Source organism: Sus scrofa, chromosome 1, assembly GCF_054392235.1.
Source record: "Sus scrofa isolate SSC_HxYL_T2T_F1_AM1 chromosome 1, Sscrofa_HxYL_maternal_Yorkshire_Landrace_v2.0, whole genome shotgun sequence".
NCBI lineage: Eukaryota > Metazoa > Chordata > Mammalia > Artiodactyla > Suidae > Sus > Sus scrofa.
Genome location: NC_139383.1, coordinates 145,183,292 through 145,202,524, shown reverse-complemented (window position 1 = coordinate 145,202,524; position 19,233 = coordinate 145,183,292). Strand labels below are relative to the sequence as shown.

Sequence of the window (19,233 nt, the reverse complement as noted above, 5' to 3'; positions counted from 1 at the left end):
CATCTTGGAAAACTATCTGGATATTTTCTTTTAAAAGCAATTTGCTCAGGTGAACAAAAATGAAATGTAAGTTTTTTTTGAGGGACACCAAAACCATACCTTCCTATATTTTGAAAATAATAACAAGCCTAATAGGGTCATGTTTTTAATCTGAAAAGGTGTTGTGGAAGAAAGTTGCCTGCTCAATAATTTTTAAAAGTTGAATATAGGTAGTATGTACTGTGAGTACAACCAGGAAGAGATTATAAAAATATAAATGCATTCTTACAAAATAACATTCCCAATGCTTTTAAATACAGAAATTATTTTAAAATTACATGCCGTCCTCATGATAAAATGATACCACACAATTTAATGCCCTAATTTCAAAAGCCCTTGTCTAGGAAGCTCAATCAGAAATTAAGATTTGCCATCTCAGTTATAAACATTTCCTTCATAGTTTCATAAAGAAAGCAATGCAACTGTATCATGATGGTGAGAATTCTCAATCATTTCTATATGCCAAATAAATACCTGGCACAGTGTTGAGAAATTAGTAAGAATTCAATAAATGGCATTGGTTGGGTAAATAAATGAATGAAATGGTCAAAGACTGTTAAAAGAAAATCATGGACACGGAGAATAGACTTGTGGTTGCCAAAGGGGAAGGGGAGTGAGTGAGTGGGATGGATTGGGTACTTGGGGTTAATAGATGCAACTATTGCCTTTGGAATGGATTAGCAATGAGGTCTTGCTGTGTAGCACTGGGAACTATGTCTGGTCACTTATTTTTTTATTTTATTTTTTTGCCTTTTCTAGGGCCGCTCCCGCGGCATATGGAGGTTCCCAGGCTAGGGGTCGAATTGGAGCCATAGCCACAGGCCTATGCCAGAGCCACAGCAACATGGGATCCGAGCTGTGTCTGCAACCTACACCACAGCTCACGGCAACGCCGGATCCTTAACCCACTGAGCAAGGCCAGGGATCGAACCCTCAACCTCATGGTTCCTAGTGGGATTCATTAACCACTGCGCCACAACGGGAACTCCCTATGTCTGGTCACTTATGATGGAGCCTGATAATGTGAGCAAAAAGAAGGTATACATGTATGTGTAACTGGGTCATCATGCTGTATAGTGGAAAATTGACAGAACACTGTAAATCAGGTATAATGGAAAAAAATCATTTTATATATTAAAAAAACTAAGATTTTTTTTTTTAAAGTTGAAGCTACAGTTGATTTAACTGCGATTTATTTTAACTTGTGGCTCAGAGAAAAACAGTAAGAACTAGAACTCAAATTTCTTGACTTCTAGATCAATTATTTTTCATGTCATTTTTTTTTAAATAATGTAAATCAAAGATGACAGATTATCTAGCTTTTATATGGAGAGTTCTTGTGTCCTAAAAAAAGCATGGGGTAATTCATTTACAACACAATGGCTTAATATAATTCAGCATAGTAGCTGAATATAAATGACTCTAGGGAAGGAGGCAGAAGGAGAGTGGGTAGATAATAGAAGAAAGACGAACAAAATCTCAAGATGAGGACACTAGGACTAGGAGAAAGGTAAGGATTCCATGTTGTGATGTCATTATAATGTAGATTTCAGGGAGTTGTTTTACTGCAAAATGGTTCTCTAAGAATTAAATATTGAGCTCTTCAAAGGAGAGGTGCGATAGAAGGGTTTCTCTGGAGTTCCCGTTGTGGCTCAGTGGTTAACGAATCCGACTAGGAACCATGAGGTTGCGGGTTCGATCCCTGGCCTTGCTCAGTGGGTTAAGGACCCGGTGTTGCTGTGAGCTGTGGTGAAGGTTGCAGATGCAGCTCGGATCCTGCATTGGCTCTGGCTCTGGCTACGGCTCTGATTCAACCCCTAGCCTGGGAACCTCCATATGCCGCGGAAGCGGCCCTAGAAAAGGCAAAAAGACAAAAAAAAAAAAAAAAAAAAAAAAAGAAGCGTTTCTCTTTTCCCACGAGAGAAATTTTAGCCTCCCCCAAAGAAATACGTTAGATTCCCCATGAAAATTACACAATTTTAGGGCAAAGTGTATGGTGATAAGATGTTTCTTTGGTAGAAATTATCATACTAAGCGAAGTTAGACAGAGAAAGACAAATGTCAGATGAAATCACTAATACGTAGAATCCCATAAAAGAAATGATACAAAAGCATTTAAAAGCAGAAACAGGCTCAAAGACTTTGAAACCAAAGGAGAAATGTGGCGGGGAAAGATAAAATAGGAGGTTGAGATTAGCATACACACTGCTATATGTAAAATAGATAACAAGGACCTACTGTATAGCACAGGAAATTCTTATTTGATACTGTGTGATAACCTAAAAAGAATCAGAAAAGGAATCGATATATGTATATGTGTAACTGATTTACTTTGCTGTACACCTGAAACACAACTTTCTATGTCAACTATAATAAATTTTTTTAAAAAAGAACTCATTGGACATGGAGTTCAAAGATTCTGTTTGAGGGTCTGATACACATGAGTTAGGAGATGTGAATATGACACTTTGCTATCTCAGGTGAAGTAGAGAAAAATGTACTTAACTCTGTGAAATAGAAGAAAATGTAAGCTAAAAAAAATGTTTCTTTAGTCTTCTTAGTTCTTGCCTTGTGTATTATACCACATCTAAATAGGTTAAATAAAAATGGGAACATTTTTAATTAGTACAAATTACATAATCAAATGATTCACATTTCTTGATTAGACTGTACCCTTAAAAAAATGACAACCTAGAAAAATATTATTTTTTAAACATTTTTTTTTCTTTTTAGGGCCGCATCTGTGGCATATGGAAGTTCCTGGGCTAGGGGTCGAATCAGAGCTGCAGCTGCTAATCTATGCCACAGTCACAGCAATACGGGATCCAAGCCTCATCTGTGACCTATGCCACAATTCACGACAATGCCAGATCCTTAACTCACTGACTGAAGCCAGGGATTGAACCTACATCCTCATGGACATTATGTCAGGTTCTTAACCTGCTGAGCCACAACAAAAACTCCTAAAACAGATTATTTGAAATAATTAACTTCTTAATACTTTTTGGAAATAGATGAGTTTTGTATTGATTAGTTATTTCTTTAGTCAAATACTTATTGTACACCTTGTATGTGTCAGCCAGTATGCTAGCTATTGAAAATATAATGATAAGCATTGCTGTATGTTCTCTGCTTACAGATCTTATTCTAACTGTCCATCACTGTAAAAGGAAAAGAAAATAAAGGCTTGCTGGTTTTAGAGACAAAAAATAACAAAAGAACTGTATCTTCTTGAAGAAAATCTGTAAGCATTTTATGCTAGAAAATATATACTATTGTTATGTACAACTGACCCTCCATATCTGCAGGTTCAGCATTCATGGATTCAACCAACTGCAGACAAAAAAAAAAAAAAAAAAAACTTGAAAAAAAAATTTCCAGAAAGTCCAAAAAGCAAAACATAAATTTGTCTCAACAGCAACTATTTACATAACACATATGTTATTTACAATTATTTACATATCATTTACATTGCATTAGGTGTTATAAATTATCTAGAGATGATTTAAAGTACAGTGGTGCCTTGATTTCCACCAAGGACCGAAACCAGCACCTTTTTCAGGTAACATAATCCATGGATATTCAAGTTCCTTATATAAAGTGGTGCAGTACAATGACTTCAGTTTCACATCCATGGTTTCACGTCCAAAGATTCAACCAATCACGAATGACAATTTGGATCTGCAGTTACTTAAATCTGCAAATGTGTAGGGCTGATTGTACATTTATTAAAAAAGATTCATGTATAAGTGGACCTGTGCAATTCAAACCCAACTGTTCAAAGATCAACTGTATATGTGAGGATATTCACAGGTTATATGCCAGTATTACAACATTTTACATAAGGGAATTGAGCATCCTTGGATTTTGTCATCTGAAGAAGGCCCTCAAACCAATACCTCAGGGACACCAAGGGACGATTATACTTGAATAGCATTAAGTCTGCTTTAAAAACCAAAGTCAAAATCTTTCATCTTTCTGATTATGTAATGTACAATAATTGAAAGAAAAAGTTGGGGAAAAAGTATACAAAAAAGAATAAAACTATAATCACCTGCAGTCATAGCAGCATCCCCTCACCTTTTCCCCATATATATCATTTTGGTAAAATTCCTATCAATTTATTTTGCATGTGTGTGTCTATGTATTTTACCAGATCAGGCTCATATTGAATAAATATTTTCATGTATTTTTCCATTTCATGAACATTCCTATGTAATTAAAAATTTTCAAAACTTATATTTAATGTCTGAATTCCATTGTGTCACTTTTTTCACTCTCTCAGTTCTGGCCAAATCTCTTAATATCCTTCACTGAATAATCTATCCTATCTACATCATTTGGAGCTTCTGTTGTATTTGGTTCATAGAAATGTTAGGGTTAATTTTATATTATCTGTTCCATGTTACTGATCTAAGTGTAGATTTTGGCTGCAGTCATACTACGTCATTTAAAATACAGTGTTAGAAAATATTTTCATTTAATACATGATATTTCTCCTTATGAATACCTTTGCTATTCTGAACCCTAAACATTTTAGAATAATTTTTTCATGTTTCTAAAATAATCCCACTAGAATTTTGACTGATGTGCTCAAGCTACACCTGTACACTAATTACCATCTTTACAACAGTTCCATTCAGAAGCATAATTCTTTATTTATTTGTCTTGTATCTTAGGAAAGTTTTGTCATTCCTTCTAAACAAAGGTCTTACACAATTTGTATTAAGGATATTACTAGATATTTTATAACTGTTACTATTAACATGAATTTACTTCTCCTCTTTCCTACCCTCAAATCAAAGTATTCTTGATAGATGGAAGATTTTTAAAGTATATTATTTTTGTATCCTGCTATCTTAATTATTTCTCTTTTTAGTTCAAGTAGTTTTCCAGTCGATTCCTGTGAGTTTCTCCATGTTATAATGTGCTCGACATAAAAATCCATTTACTGGATTTCCCGTTGTGGCACAGCAGAAATGAATCTGACTAGTAATCATGAGGTTGTGGGTTTGATCCCTGGCCTTGCTCAGTGGGTTAAGGATTGGGCGTTGCCTTGAGCTGTGGTGTAGGTCGCAGATGTGGCTCGGACCCTGTGTTGCTGTGGCTGTGGTTTAGGTTGGCACTGTAACTCTGATTCAACCCCTAGCTTGGGAACATCCATATGCCACGGTGCAGCCCTAAAAAGCAAACAAAACAGAAACAAAAACAGAACAAAACAAAACAAACATTTACTTAAAGTAGGAGTCTGAAAATGTATTAGAAAAGACATATTATGTCAGCCCAATTTATCATGTTCTTCTTAGGATGAATAAACCCTGGGCAATTTTAGTTTGTTTGATGTAAATTATATATTTCATGAAAATAAAAATTTGCTCTCATTTTTTTTTCTAATAAATCTTGTATCAGTTCATTGCCTTACTGAATTGTCTAGAACCTCCAGAATAATCTTAAATTACAATGTTATGGCTAGGCATCTTTGTTTTACTCCAGATATTGATGTGGATTACCTCTACTATGTACAGTATAGTGGCTGTTTTCTAGGACATCTGAAAAGCCTTCATCAGTCATAAACAATGAATAGTAACTTACTTCCAGTGGTATTGGGAAGACCAAGGATGGTGGTCACAGAAGCTTCCACATTGCCACAGGGAGTGTATCAAAAGGAATACTTTCCCCTCTTTAATAATTCTTGGATAAACAATACTTCTTTGTTTCCTGAAGTAATGACTGGATATATCAGGCCATTCAAACAAGCTTCTATCCCAGAATGTGCTCAACATAAATACATTTCCACTTGGGGCAAAACTCCATAATTCTCTAGGAAAATTTTATATTATTTTAGCTTGTTACATGAACCCAACTTATCATTTTCTTCAGAGACTGTGTAATCTAGCCCTAAGCAATCACTGGGTATGTTTTAGTGCTAAAACAGCTTCTGGATATCATGTAGAGCTTAACGAATTTTATTGACATTTGCATTGTTTCATAAAGAAACTTTCTTTAAGATCTGTGATACTACCCAACTAGTATAATTTTTACATGGTTTTCAGTAGCTGGTCATTCAGTGGCAGGCCAATTTTATCTCACAGGCTGATCCAGTTTAGCTCTCACAAACAACCAGCACAAAGAAATAATTTATTTCCTCTTGGCTTTAACAAAGTCAATGTCCTGAGAGGGAGAGTGGTGCTAATATACCTGAGCATTCCAGTGAGAAAGATGGAAAATCACTTACGGTGCTCAAATAAAAAGACTGCTTCAGGGGACAAAGGAGTCTGGAGAAATCCGCTGTGGGTATATAGCTCTGCTGGGTAATTCTTTCCCATGTCTGTGGGCAAATAAAATACTATTTCCCCCCACTTTCCATTATGGGAATAAAAAGGACACATTAAGAGTTGAAATATATATATATACATATCTCTGATTTTCTGTAGGTAAAGACTGTTAATAGTATCTCATGTATTTCAAATGTATAATTATTTGATTCAAATGCCTTCTTATTTTCTAAAATTCATTTGAGCAATTTGTGCTCTTTTCTGCCAAAGATTTCATTAGGTTCACAAATAGAACAATATGACATCGTTAAACAAGGCGTGGTAATCATTTTCAATCCCACTGTGGAACAAGGTATAAAAAAAGCAAATGATTTCCAAGCACTTCCAGGGTGCCGCTATTCTCCATTTGACCCATGTTAAATATTCTCATTACAATTATACTTCAAATGAATACAAAAATCTCAATTTAATCCTAACCCTAGGGAAATGAAACATACTGCTCTGAGATGAAAGGCCTAATGTTACCCAGTTATTTGAATGCATTGCATGCTCTTAACATGGATCATAAGAGAACTGTATTTTAATAACTCAAATCATTGCACATTCAAAACAATATCTAGCTACCAAATAAATGTCATAAACCTGATAACGCAGAAGAAATAAACAGAAAGCTGCATATTTTAACTACTGAACTGATGATGGAGTCTCACATGGTTCATGTCGATATTTTTCAAAACTCCTAGCTTTCTTTTAAAATACAACCGATTACACTAATTAATCGGTAGGAGATCATTGACAATGAAATACAGGGCATAGCTTTTTGATAATTTAACTGCACAATTTTTGTTAATGTCAGCCATTCCTCTGTACCTTTTAAAATTCTACTTTTGCATTGTCAGATCTTGAGTAGTCTTTGGTGGAAATAGATTTTTCAAAAAGGAGGCCTGATTTCAATTAACATTTCCTTGACAAGGTATAACAATATTGTACATCTAAATTTTTATTTATTTTCCCTTTCATTGTTGGCAATCTCCTAAGCTTGAAAACATTTTTCTTCTCTTTGATTTGACATTTGGCAAACATCAATCTTTCTTATACTTAAATGCACCGTAGTTGACAGGCTGCTTTTGTTCAAGAACTGCAGCTTATATATTGCCTTAGTATGCCAAAATTTCTTTCTTTATTCACTAGCATGATCAGTTACTATCATCCTGTCTTCAGAGATTAAGTGGGGGGCCTATAGATAATTTTTTTTCTGATAAATTTGATTAAATTAAAGTTCGAACGACAGGACTAGATTTAGAAATTTATTATTGAGCACCTTTACTTTATTTCCTCTATAAGCGCATTACAACTTTAAAGAAGATTCGTTGAATAAATATTCTGGGCTCTTAAAATATTATTTTAAAAAATTTGCTTCTACACAGGCCTTGCTTATTTAAACCATAATTGTAATACCTCTTGTTTGTCTCTAAGTAACTTGGGACTATATGAAATTAATGGAACACAAATTGAATTTTGAGGTTTAGTCTCCATGTCTTACTTTTAGCAATGTATAAGCTTCCTTAGGGGCATGGGGAGAGGGCGGGTCATACCCAAAACTCTGGATAAGAACTTTCATGAGAAAATTCTCTAGCAAAATACAGTGAAGAAAGTCATTCATCCACTATAAATGCAATTAAACTGCTTGGTTCTAGATATTTTTTCTTTCTTTCCATCAATGGAAAGATGTAACAAAATTTCTCCAAATATACAACACAAAGTAAGAAGAGAGGAATAAAACCTTAAAATAACAATGACCACATGGCAATATAACCACACTGCAGTGTTGCCGGAGAGGAAGTTTCCCTATCTGGTGATTCAAAGTAATAGCTGATTTGTCTCTCTGTCTTTAATTTCTCTGTCTCTCAATGCCTGAAAGAGTATGAAAGCAGAATAGAGAGAGGGAGAGAGGCAAACACTGATAATGAGCAAGTTGAGAAAAGATCAGGGAAAGTTAAAAAGTGGCAACTCTGATACAAAGTTCAGATTAAAAATTATTCTCAAATTTTACTGGAAAGCACTCATATATTTTACCATAAATAAAGGAAAGGGAAGGCTTTACTGACAACAAAATAGGCAGAAAATAGTCATTTATTTTACTTTGACTTTGACTTGTTTAAAGAAACAGTAAATGTAGGTAGACAACTTCAAATTCCATATCACTTCAATTAGTGTTACTTTTCCTCTTGGTTTATTTTTGGTCCCGAGATTTCTATCAGAATATTATCTACGCCAGTTTAATCAATGCTTCTGAAATTGTCCTAGAGTGCTAGAGAAATCTAGGATCATCAGGGTGTATTTAGCCCATCTGTACTTGCAGGGCAGTAAGAATGCAAGCATTTTTGCTGTAAATCATACATAGAGAGTCTATTTGGATGGGATGTCTCTGGATGTCTAAGTTATCTTGTCCTCTGGCTCCAGTGAACACTATTAGATATTTTTGACTAAATAAAGCATGGTCAATTTACTCTTCCAATACAATTACATAGTTTATTTCTACAAGAACTTTTTCAAAAGATTGATCTTTTCAAAATTCAGTATAAAGTTGCTATTTCATTAGTGGGATCATGCTAACATTTTGAAAGCAGACAGCGAAACTTTTTATTTCCAATTGTCTTTGTGGATGTACACTACCTACCTTGTTTATCAGCATCACAACAAACACTGAATTTTGAGTTATATACTGGGAATTTAGCAATGTCAGTCAGTAATGAAGGTAACTTGATACATTTACAACTGAAATGTAAAAGACCTTTAGTTTTTAAATACCTTTGTAAATTTTTCACAGTAACAAATTCACAATTAAAAAACAAAACACTGGACAATGTGCCCTAATTTTTAGTTTGAAAAAAAGGTCACTACTCAGGAATTTACCTTTCTTCCTAAGTAAAACAGTAAGTAACCTGGAGGTAATAGCAGAGAGCTCCCAGGACTGTTTAAATAAATAATAGGCCTGCAATAATAAGGGTTGATAGTATTTTAAAAATAAAACATTGGCAACAGAAGTTTTAGAATGATTCAAACTATCATTTTTAACTTAGCAATTGCAAAAGTAAGGCATGATTACCATATGTATTTGGTATTCATTTAAAGAATATAAAAATATAAAACACCAAAGTAAAAAGTGAAGAACTCTCTTTCTCACTGGATTTAATTCTAGTTATGCAAACATGATTCTGGAATGGTGTCAAACATTTGGGAGGATGGTGTATTAATGATACTACAATAGCAGCAACATTTCCTGGAATAACTCAGTTTCAAATTGAGAAAATAAAACACAGCAAGAACCTGGGTTAAGAAATGCAAACTATTGCCTTTGGAATGGATAAGCAATGGGATCCTGCTGTATGGCACTGGGAACTATGTCTGGTCACTTGTGATGGAACATGATAATGTGAGAAAAAAGAGTATATACATGTATGCGTGACTGGGTCACCTCGCTGTGCAGTAGAAAATTGACAGAACACTGTAAATCAGCTATAATGGGAAAAAATGAAAATCATTACTTAAAAAAAAACATAAACAAGAACCTGAATTACCTGATTATGTCCTTATGTCCACAGTTATATTAGAACATACTTTTAGGAAATCTGTTGAGAGTAATAACTTATGCAAGAGACAAACGTAGAGATTCAAACCAATTATAATGGAAAAAAATAACAATCATTAAAAGAAAAAAAAAAGATTCTTAAAGATTCTTTCCCTCTGGCCTCCCATAGGACAAAGGTGATATTGGGAAAGAATCATTATGGAATCCTCACCTTGATTATTTTTGGCATCCTATCTTCACATACAATTGGCTCCAAATATTGTTTTTAGCTTTAAAATCCTCAAGACCAAACTGATAGCTTGGTCAGAAATGAGAGAAGTAAACACAAAGGCTTATAAAAAGAAATGCTGATCATATAAAATATAGTACTAGGTGAAAGGTAATTAATGCTACAATTCACACATTGATATGATCAAATGGATACATGGTAACTGAATAAATTACTTAATTTGCCAGTTACTGTAGAAAGTAAAGTATTAAAATTCAGAAGTCAGAGTCCCTGCGATATCATTATACAATAAATATTTGGAATATTTCCATCTATCAATAATGCCATCTGTCCTGTCCAATACAAATGGACTGCAACCCATATGGCTTCTTTCCCCATTGATTACTCTGATGAATGAGATAGCAAAACCACTCATAAAACCATCATATTATATGACATTGTCATTAAAAAGATATGGAAAAAGGAAAAACACAAGATGATACTTAATTTGAAACTGTCAAGTCAATTTAGTAAAGTTTTAACAACCAGCATTATGATCCTGAGAAGTATCAGCATGTTGAATAATATTATGTCAGTCTGTACTCTCCTAGCACCTTGAAAGAAAACCAAAGAACCAAAAAATATCTGGAAAGAGTCTAACAGCTTGCTATGATTTGTTCAAATTATTAATTATTCCAATAAGAATATACTCAAAAATCCTTTCAGGCATGGGTAATTAAATTAAAAACACTTTTCTTTCACTTTATAGAAAATTATAAAATTATCCCTTAACTTCTGATAGCAAGTCATTTTTAAAGCAAAACTAGACACATTTCTTATACCTTATAACACTGGCCATAAATTTCAACTCAGCAAAACGATCTTTTCCAAACTCATTTTCTTTTTTGCTAAAAATGTACTCTCTTACAACAGCAAAATAATGACATACAATGATTTTGTAGCAAATTACTATAAGCAGTACCTAAATTGACATTAACTAAGCAGGAAACTAAATACCACTAACTGGAACACTCAAATTTTCTCTTTGATATGGTAATTTGCATTACATTTAGTTGTAAGGTGGGTATGGTTAGAAATTATTTTTCAAAATCAGGTAATTACCTTATTTTTCAAAATCTATAAAGATGATCAGTATTTACTTTGCCCCTTAGCTTCACTGAAAATATTCTACAAATTTTCCTTGGTAAAACTCCTAACTGGGACCCACATCTCTGGATAAGGGAGAATAAATACATTATGAATAAATATGTTTACTCCTATTTAAGTCTTAAGTTTAGCTTAAATAATTTAAAAGTTTATATTGTTTTATTTTTAGTTGCACTCAATACCAAATAAAGCCACTGGGGTGGCGAGGGGGGGCGGAGGTATCCATGAAACAGCTCCAATTCAAATCCTTCAGCCACAGAAAAAATAAAGCACGAATCCAAGAAATATTGTCCCTATCAGTTGAAGAAGGTAAATTTCACAAGAATTCTACAGATTCCAGGAATCATGGGGAGTGGAAAGGCTCTCAGATACGCAAGTCTTAGACCCTAGTGTGTTCAGAGAAACTCCAAATGTCATAACCAAAGGAAGAGGCACTGGTGGGGCCTGTGGGCAAACTCCACCGTGTTGATAGGCAGTGCAGTGAGCAGGCTCGGTAATGGAAGACAAAGCGTCTCCCAAGCAAGCTTTGCCAGATCTGCAAACAGGCAGCATGACCTCTGTGTTTCTGTTGGATCCAGGGAAACGCTCCCATCTCTCCAAATGTGAAAGCACATAATTTTAAGAGAAACTTCAAGTTTTTGAGCCACTGATTATTGTGTTACTGAACCAATGCTACACAATTTAAATTGGCTCTTTACATTATAATTTAATATCTGGCAATGTAAGCCTTTCTTACTCTTCCTCTTTCCTGGACTCCTCTTTCAGTTTCTTCTTTTGATAAAAATTTCCAGGCTATTTTTGCCTGCTTTAGTCTTCTATATCTATTTCAGAATCATTGTGTTGAGTACATTTCCTATGAGATTTGATTCTAATGAAATTAAATTTATTTCAAAAACAAAAATATAACAGACATAAATTATTTCCATTCAAAAATATAATATACTTTTCCAATTTTTAAAAGCTTCATCTCTAAACCATCTTTATGGTTTTCTTTATAGAGGTCCTAAAATTTCTTACAGTTTTTGATGCTACCGTACATGTTGTCTTCCCCTTCATTATCTTTTTAAATAGGTAATTGCTGATTTTTAGAAAGCAAAAGATTTTTTGAAATTTTCTTCAATCTTACTAAACTCTAAACTTATTACAGCTTTTATTAGTTTTACTGGTTCACATGTCTCATATGTTCACTACGTAGATAATATCATCTGCAAATGATGACTATACTGCCAGTATAACTTTTAACATTAAAAAAGAATAGATTCTTGTTAAGTCCTTCCTAGAATAGATTCCACTCACCAACTTAATCTATTTTTCATTTAAAAAAATCCATTACTTTATGATGACACAGTTGTACAAATAATGTTATGATCTAAATTCAATGTATTTCAGAAATAGCTTTTGATGTCTGTGGGATAACCAGGAATTACAACCCTAAACCAGGGTACAGATGGCATGCTGAAAAACAGAATTTCTGTTAAATACTTCAGAAGAATGGATAGATAAGGCTTTTTAAAAAATGTGCTTGGAGAAATTATATAAAACTTACCCTAAATGAACAAAATATCAGAATGATAAATGCCCATCCCCAGAAAGTACAGTGTGACATATGGGCAGAAATGTTTCTAAATAGAGTATTTTTTCAGCATTTTCTAAGAACTCTAGGCAACTCTTAAAGAACTTTTAAGTTACTGCTTTGGGGAATTAAGATAAAGTTAGTGATGACTATAACTTTCTATTAAGCAATTTTCTTTCTCAATTGTGCACAGCCACTTACGAGGCAGAATATAACAGCTCAATCAAAGTTTATTATGCCGGATTTAGTTCAAACACTTATGAAGTGCACTGAAAAAGATCTGATATTTGTCTGGAGAAAACCTCTTAGAAATTGCTCTTTTGTAGACTAGAAATAAAATAGATACTGTAGGTACCTTTTTGTGTGTCCTTAAGTTCTTCTGCCAGGTATCCAGAGCAGTTGCAATCAACTTGCTGCTCGTTACATAACAGTGAGTCATGAGAATGTAGTGAAGTCCATCGCCTCTATGTGTAGCTTCCAGAATTTTCAGGGTGTGGCTTAAGGACATGGATGCTTCTGTTTGTATTCCATCACTCACAAGTTTCATTGTGTAAGGTACTAGTGCAATTTGCCCAGCAAGGTACATGACTTCTCCAACCTAATACAGGAGAAGGAAAGTAAGGTCTGAAACAAGAAAATATACAAGAATTCTCTCCTCATCCAAGCAGTTTCTGAATTCTTACTCAACTGGGAAGGAGATAATAATAATACCTACATTGGTTTGTTATTCTGAGGATTAGAAGTAACATGGGTAAGATACCTATTTTATAAAGTTTAGGCTCTGAGTGGCAATCAATATAGGGTAGCCATGATGAATATTTCTGAATTAAAACTTTGAACCAAATAAAGGTGCAGCACTGAATAATTAACCACCGTATTTGTTTTATAAGGTGCAATTAATACAAGTATATATGATTAACACTTTTATAATATTACATATCTTCACTCATTGGACACATATCACTAGGAAATTGTTTATTCTTGAAAAGCATTTGAAATAAGATAAGGAGAAAGACCTTGTTGTAAGACTGTGTGTCCCTCAAGGATGGCTCTGTGGTTCAGCGGGATGAGTGGCTGTGGTGTTTGGGTCCTCAAAGAGGGTGTTCAGTATGTGTGTATAAAGTTGAAAATGGATTTGCACCATACTGTTTCAGAGACTAAAGACATAGGATTTTTGGCTCTTACCAATTGATAAATGTCATTTTCCTGAAAACCATCCTCTATAATTGGATATGAATTATATGAGACCTTTTAACAAAGCATCTGCTTTCTTTTCTGTTGAGACATCTACTAGATCTTGCTCCAAAAGAGCAAGGAGGATGATAAAGGCTTTTAACTCTCTGATTTTCACAAAAATTCTGTGAATTTTTTCTTCACTATTGGAAAAAGGAAACATATGAACTGTTCAGTATATATAGACACTGAATACAGAGGGGTCATGAGTAAAAACCTTGTTTTCTTCTCATTCTTGAGGTGTGCAAATTCCTTAATAAAGACTTTGCTGAACTTTTATCATAACTAAAAATTCCTCAGTATTAAAGCTCAGTGAAAAGAAATCTCAGTGCCTGGAAGACAAGGCAATCAAACCATGTGACAGTCCCATATGCAACTCCAAATCTGTCCTCATAACTGTCTGTAGAGCTCACAAAAGAGTCACACATGTAGCTATTGGAAGAATATCTTACACAATTTGGCACACAAGTTCTAAGATTAGCAGCTGAAGAGGGGGAGGAGGAAGAGATGAACATAATAGATTAACTGACACCCATCCACTATCTTTCTAAATTGTTTGGAATGTTAAAAATATTGTTTTGATCAATCTATATATACACCCTCAAATTTGAAAGAGAAATGCAAAGCATGTTGTGGTTGAAAGAACAAATGGTTTTTTTTTTTTTTTTAAATACTATGAAATATATGTCACTGAACAAGGGAGTCCAGCCAGCTCCCAAGTGGCATGTTAACATGATGAAAAGCAAATCCAGGATGCTGTGAATCAAAGAGGCATGGGTCTATTTTTAAAGAGGTCTGTGTCTCCCTACTCTGTTTGCCAAGTCTAGTTTTTCTGGAGAAGTCCAGCCTCCAAAATAGGTAAGCTTCTAAACGTTCCAGGAGTCACCTACTCGACATTTGACCACCTTCTCCCTTAAAAGGTCTTGGGCTCTATATACACTATCCATGTTAATCACTAGACAAACAGAAGAGCTGTTCAACTGGTTCACTTCCCCTATTCGTGAACAGATTGTTTGAGACATAATATGAATACTAATTAATGATAAAATATCTGTGAGTGTTTTGAAATATGAACGAAGATAGCACTTTTAGAAAGGCGCCCAGATAGATCTTATGCAACAAGCCCTGCTGGTCACATGAAGGGTCAGGGTACAACTTGGAGATATGAGAGCAAAATTGGCAGAGTTTTTGGCTCCAATTCAGTGGGAAACTGTGGACAACTTTTTTTTTTTTTTTTTTTTTTTTCTTGAATGGCATGGGGGTGGAGGTTGACTTTCTTTTTAACCTTTTCGCTCTGTTAAATTGGAAAAATTTAAAGTGAAATCTCTCTTCACAGACAAATGGAGAGAAGAACAGGCAGAATTCTGCTTGAGGTCAACTTGAGTAGATGGAGGAATGAGACTCCTAAATGCTGGTTCAGGATTATGGGTTTGGGTGCTGCAGCCAAAGCAATACAAGCAGGTAGGGTCTGACCCAGGGCTGAGTGCTCTAGGCTGACTCATACTCTCTGATGAATGGGCTGAGGAAAGTCATTTAGCAGAATATGATCCCTCTTCTAAACAACAAGGTCCTACGGTAAAGCACAGGGAACTATATTCAGTATCCTGTGATAAACCATAATGGAAAGAATATGAAAAAAGAATGTGTGTGTGTATATATGCATATATATATATATACACACATATATATGTATGTACGGATATGTATAACTGAATCACTTTGCTATATAATAGAAATTAACACAGCATAAATCAACTATGTCAATAAAATACATTAAAAAATAATATGATCCCTCTTTAATTCCTGTTTTACAAATAGTTTGCTTAGCCACAGAGACGTATACTCATAGAGGTATGGGAAATAGAATTTTATGTTAAAGGGGCAAAGTGTATTATTATTTTCAACGATGAAGACAATTAAAATAATGTCCTTTGTGGTAATAGCCTGAGCTACTGCCAAACTATGTCATCTCCCCTCTTTCCCTTCTAAAATTGAATATTTTACTTTATCCTTAAAACCTTTTTAAACTTGCCCCATCTGATCTCAGAAACTTTATCCTCTAATGTTAGTCTTTGTATTCTTCTCTAATCTTGATATCTAATATGAATGCTTAAATAGTGCTTTATAATCTTCAGACTTCGGTAATTGCAATTTGTTCTAATGCCAAAGAAAAGAGAAGAGGATTATCCAAAATTAAACATAACAAAATAATTTATATTTGACTGTCGACTTGTTTTTTAATTGAATTTTAACAATGTTATAAAGTATTAGAAAAATTCATTTGTCTCAAAGAAATGAAAATGTGTCATGAAAATCTGATTTAGGAAACAAAGTTAGCTACAGTTTGTTATTTCATGTTCACCTAGTCCTTATCTGTCTGAGGATTAGACCTGAGATTCCTCTACTTTCTTGGAATTAGATGATTCTTTCCAAGACTGATTCAAGGTTTGCCATGTTCCCAACCTTCTTGGGGTTGGGAGAAATGATCAATTATTTGAATTTCAGTTGTTTTTCTCTACGGTCATCTAAATCTAGAAAAAAATGTCAACAAATTTGAAATTACCAAATAAGATGCTGTCAATAGCAGCTGTCTAAAATGACAGTAAAGTCAGTCCATAAAATAAAAAAGGAAGAAGCATAATAAAGACAATTCATTGTAGATACGAATTTTGTGATGCCATATGTTTTTATGTTTATTTACATCTATGCATATTTCTCTTTACGTTTATTCATCTTTCCCCCACCTCTGCAGTAAACTTGTTAGTACTTGAAGGCCACAGCAAGGCTTTTCCTAAACACTCAGAAATAAAAGAGATAGAATGCCTTCTGAGTTACTGGACAAATACACAGAGTGTCCTGGGGCAAGTCTTTTTGTTTCTGATTGGTTATTAGGGTCAGCCTGATCTCTTGACTTGAGACTGAATATTTTATAGTGGTTCTCACTTCCCTAAAGCCATCTCACCTGGAATTTCTCGCCTGGACCACCCTTTACATCACAAGAGATCAACTGAAACATCTACCCCTACATCCTGGCCCCGCACCTAAGATCCAAACACAGGCGGAGTCTTGGATCTTTGTTTACCTAGATGGTGAGACAGATGATAAACTTAAACAGGAGCCAGGCCATCCAGTTCTTCTGTGAATTCCAAACATTCCCATGTTGATGTATGTTGTCCAGTAATTACCAGAGGTGGCTGTGTCCTCAGAAGTGACAGCTCGTGTACTGATTTACATGGAGTTACTTTAAATTTACCAAGAATAGGCAAAGTGCTGTTAAAAGTTTCAAGTTGGTTGGGTCTTGTCTCTACTTCTTAAATAATAAAGAGTAAGAGAGAAGTTAAAAGAGTTTTATAAATAAAGTTGTCATATAGAATCATTAGGAGCACAGAGTGTGTAGAATTTTTACACTTCTTATGTTCTTCTGTAGCTCGGGTCCTCAACCTTGGAATGGAATTTTTTCCATTTTTGGTCACCCCACCCATGACATATGGAGTTCCCAGGTCAGGGATCAGATCTGACCCACATTTGCCCCCTAAGATGCCACTGCTGCGGCAATGCTAGATCTTTAACCCATTGTGCCTGCCCAGGGATTGAACTTGTGTCCCAGCGCTCCTAAAACACTGCCAATCCCATTGATCCACAGCAGGAACTCCAATAAGAACTGTTTTAAGTCAAAACTGTGGTTAGCACTTTATTTGCCTAATCTCATTTGATCTTCACAAATTAACTGGAAGTTACCATTATTATATCTATTTCAAAGATCACTGCATTGAAACTTGGAGGTCAAATCACTCACTCAAGTTCATGCAGATAGTACATAGCAGACCTGGGACTCAAATGTAGGGCTGCATAATGTCAAAGCCCAGGCAGTCTTAACTACTAAGTTATGTTATCTTGAATTTCCACTTTTCTTATCCACTTCCATTTTTCTTATCTTTGCCTCTACTGATTATCTCTCCCATACCCACCATTCCCCAAACCAACAATAGATATGGAACGTTTCTATACAACATTTGGTAAAGTTTTTGAATTAATGTAAAATAGGTTGTCCAAAATTCTAAAGATGGATGCAAACCTAGAGTCAGATTACTATGGTAATTACTATGGTAGCTAGAACTTGGGTTTTTGGAGCCAGCACGACCTGGGTTATGTGCCTTTGGATAAGTTATCCTGTGAAACCAGTTTTCTTATCTGTAAAATGACTATGATATCTGTACTACATGGTTCTTGAGAGGACAATAGACAATGTTTAATTTCTATTTCTATTTGTATTCTTTTGCCTTTTTAGGGCCATACCTGTGGCATAGATAGAAAGATCCCAGGCTAGGGGTTGAATTGGAGCCACAGCTGCTGGCCTATGCCACAGTCACAGCAATGCTGGATCTAAGCCATGTCTGTAACCTACACCACAGCTCATGGCAACGCCGGATCCCCTAACCACTGAGTGAGGCCAGGGATCAATCCTGTATCCTCATGGATACTAGTCAGATTCGTTTCTATTACGCCAAAATAGGAACTCTTGAGATAATGTATAAGAAGTGCACAATGTATAAAGAGTAACTAATCATATCACAGATAAGGCACATGTTTTGATAGTATATGGACTTGTTTTCTGTATATAGTTGGTAGCCTAAATACTCAGGAATTATGGTATTAGTTTTTTCCTTTGGGCCCTCACTCTGTTTTCATAGTCTAGGCTGTTGGTTTAGCCATATGGTTGAATGATAACTTATTGCTTGTTATAAGAGTCTGAGAAAATAAGAATGATATAATACCAGTGAAAAGTCAGATTTAATGAGTTCTTAAATCATAAGAAATCATTACTCTATCAAGATTTACATTTATATGTAGCATAAAGCTAATTGTGGTCAGTCATTTATTCAGTTAATTTTTATTGAATGCCTATATGTGTCAAGCACTGTTTGTTGGGGATACAATGAAAATATACCATCTTACTCTGAAGGCCTCCCAGTCTAGTGGGAAGATGGTTATGCCAAGAGAAGGCCATTGAATCATTTAGAAGATCTGTAAAAATGTATTATAGCAATTTAATCAAGAGACAACAGTTGCTGAACTGAGGCAGTGGCAGTGTGTTGAAGTATAGGGTACTTATATGCATTGATGATATTCAGAAACTAGAACTGAA

General features: G+C 34.7%; 2 protein-coding genes across 6 annotated transcripts in view; one reads left to right on the top strand and one right to left on the bottom strand.

The window, feature by feature from the left end:
- Positions 1 to 19,233, bottom strand: part of LOC146406408 (uncharacterized) — a 146,008-nt gene that overhangs the window by 27,712 nt on the left and 99,063 nt on the right. For all 4 annotated transcript variants that reach the window (XR_014814573.1, XR_014814575.1, XR_014814578.1 and 1 more), the window contains exon 3: positions 13,210 to 13,452. Coding sequence is in view for 1 of the 4 variants with exons in the window: in XM_084975174.1 (XP_084831300.1) it covers positions 13,210 to 13,452 (243 nt within the window). In the remaining 3 variants the exon portion in view is untranslated. The remainder of the gene's footprint in view (positions 1 to 13,209; positions 13,453 to 19,233) is intronic.
- The window catches only part of LOC102166069 (uncharacterized), a 273,766-nt gene that overhangs the window by 214,688 nt on the left and 39,845 nt on the right, over positions 1 to 19,233 (top strand). The window lies entirely within an intron of this gene.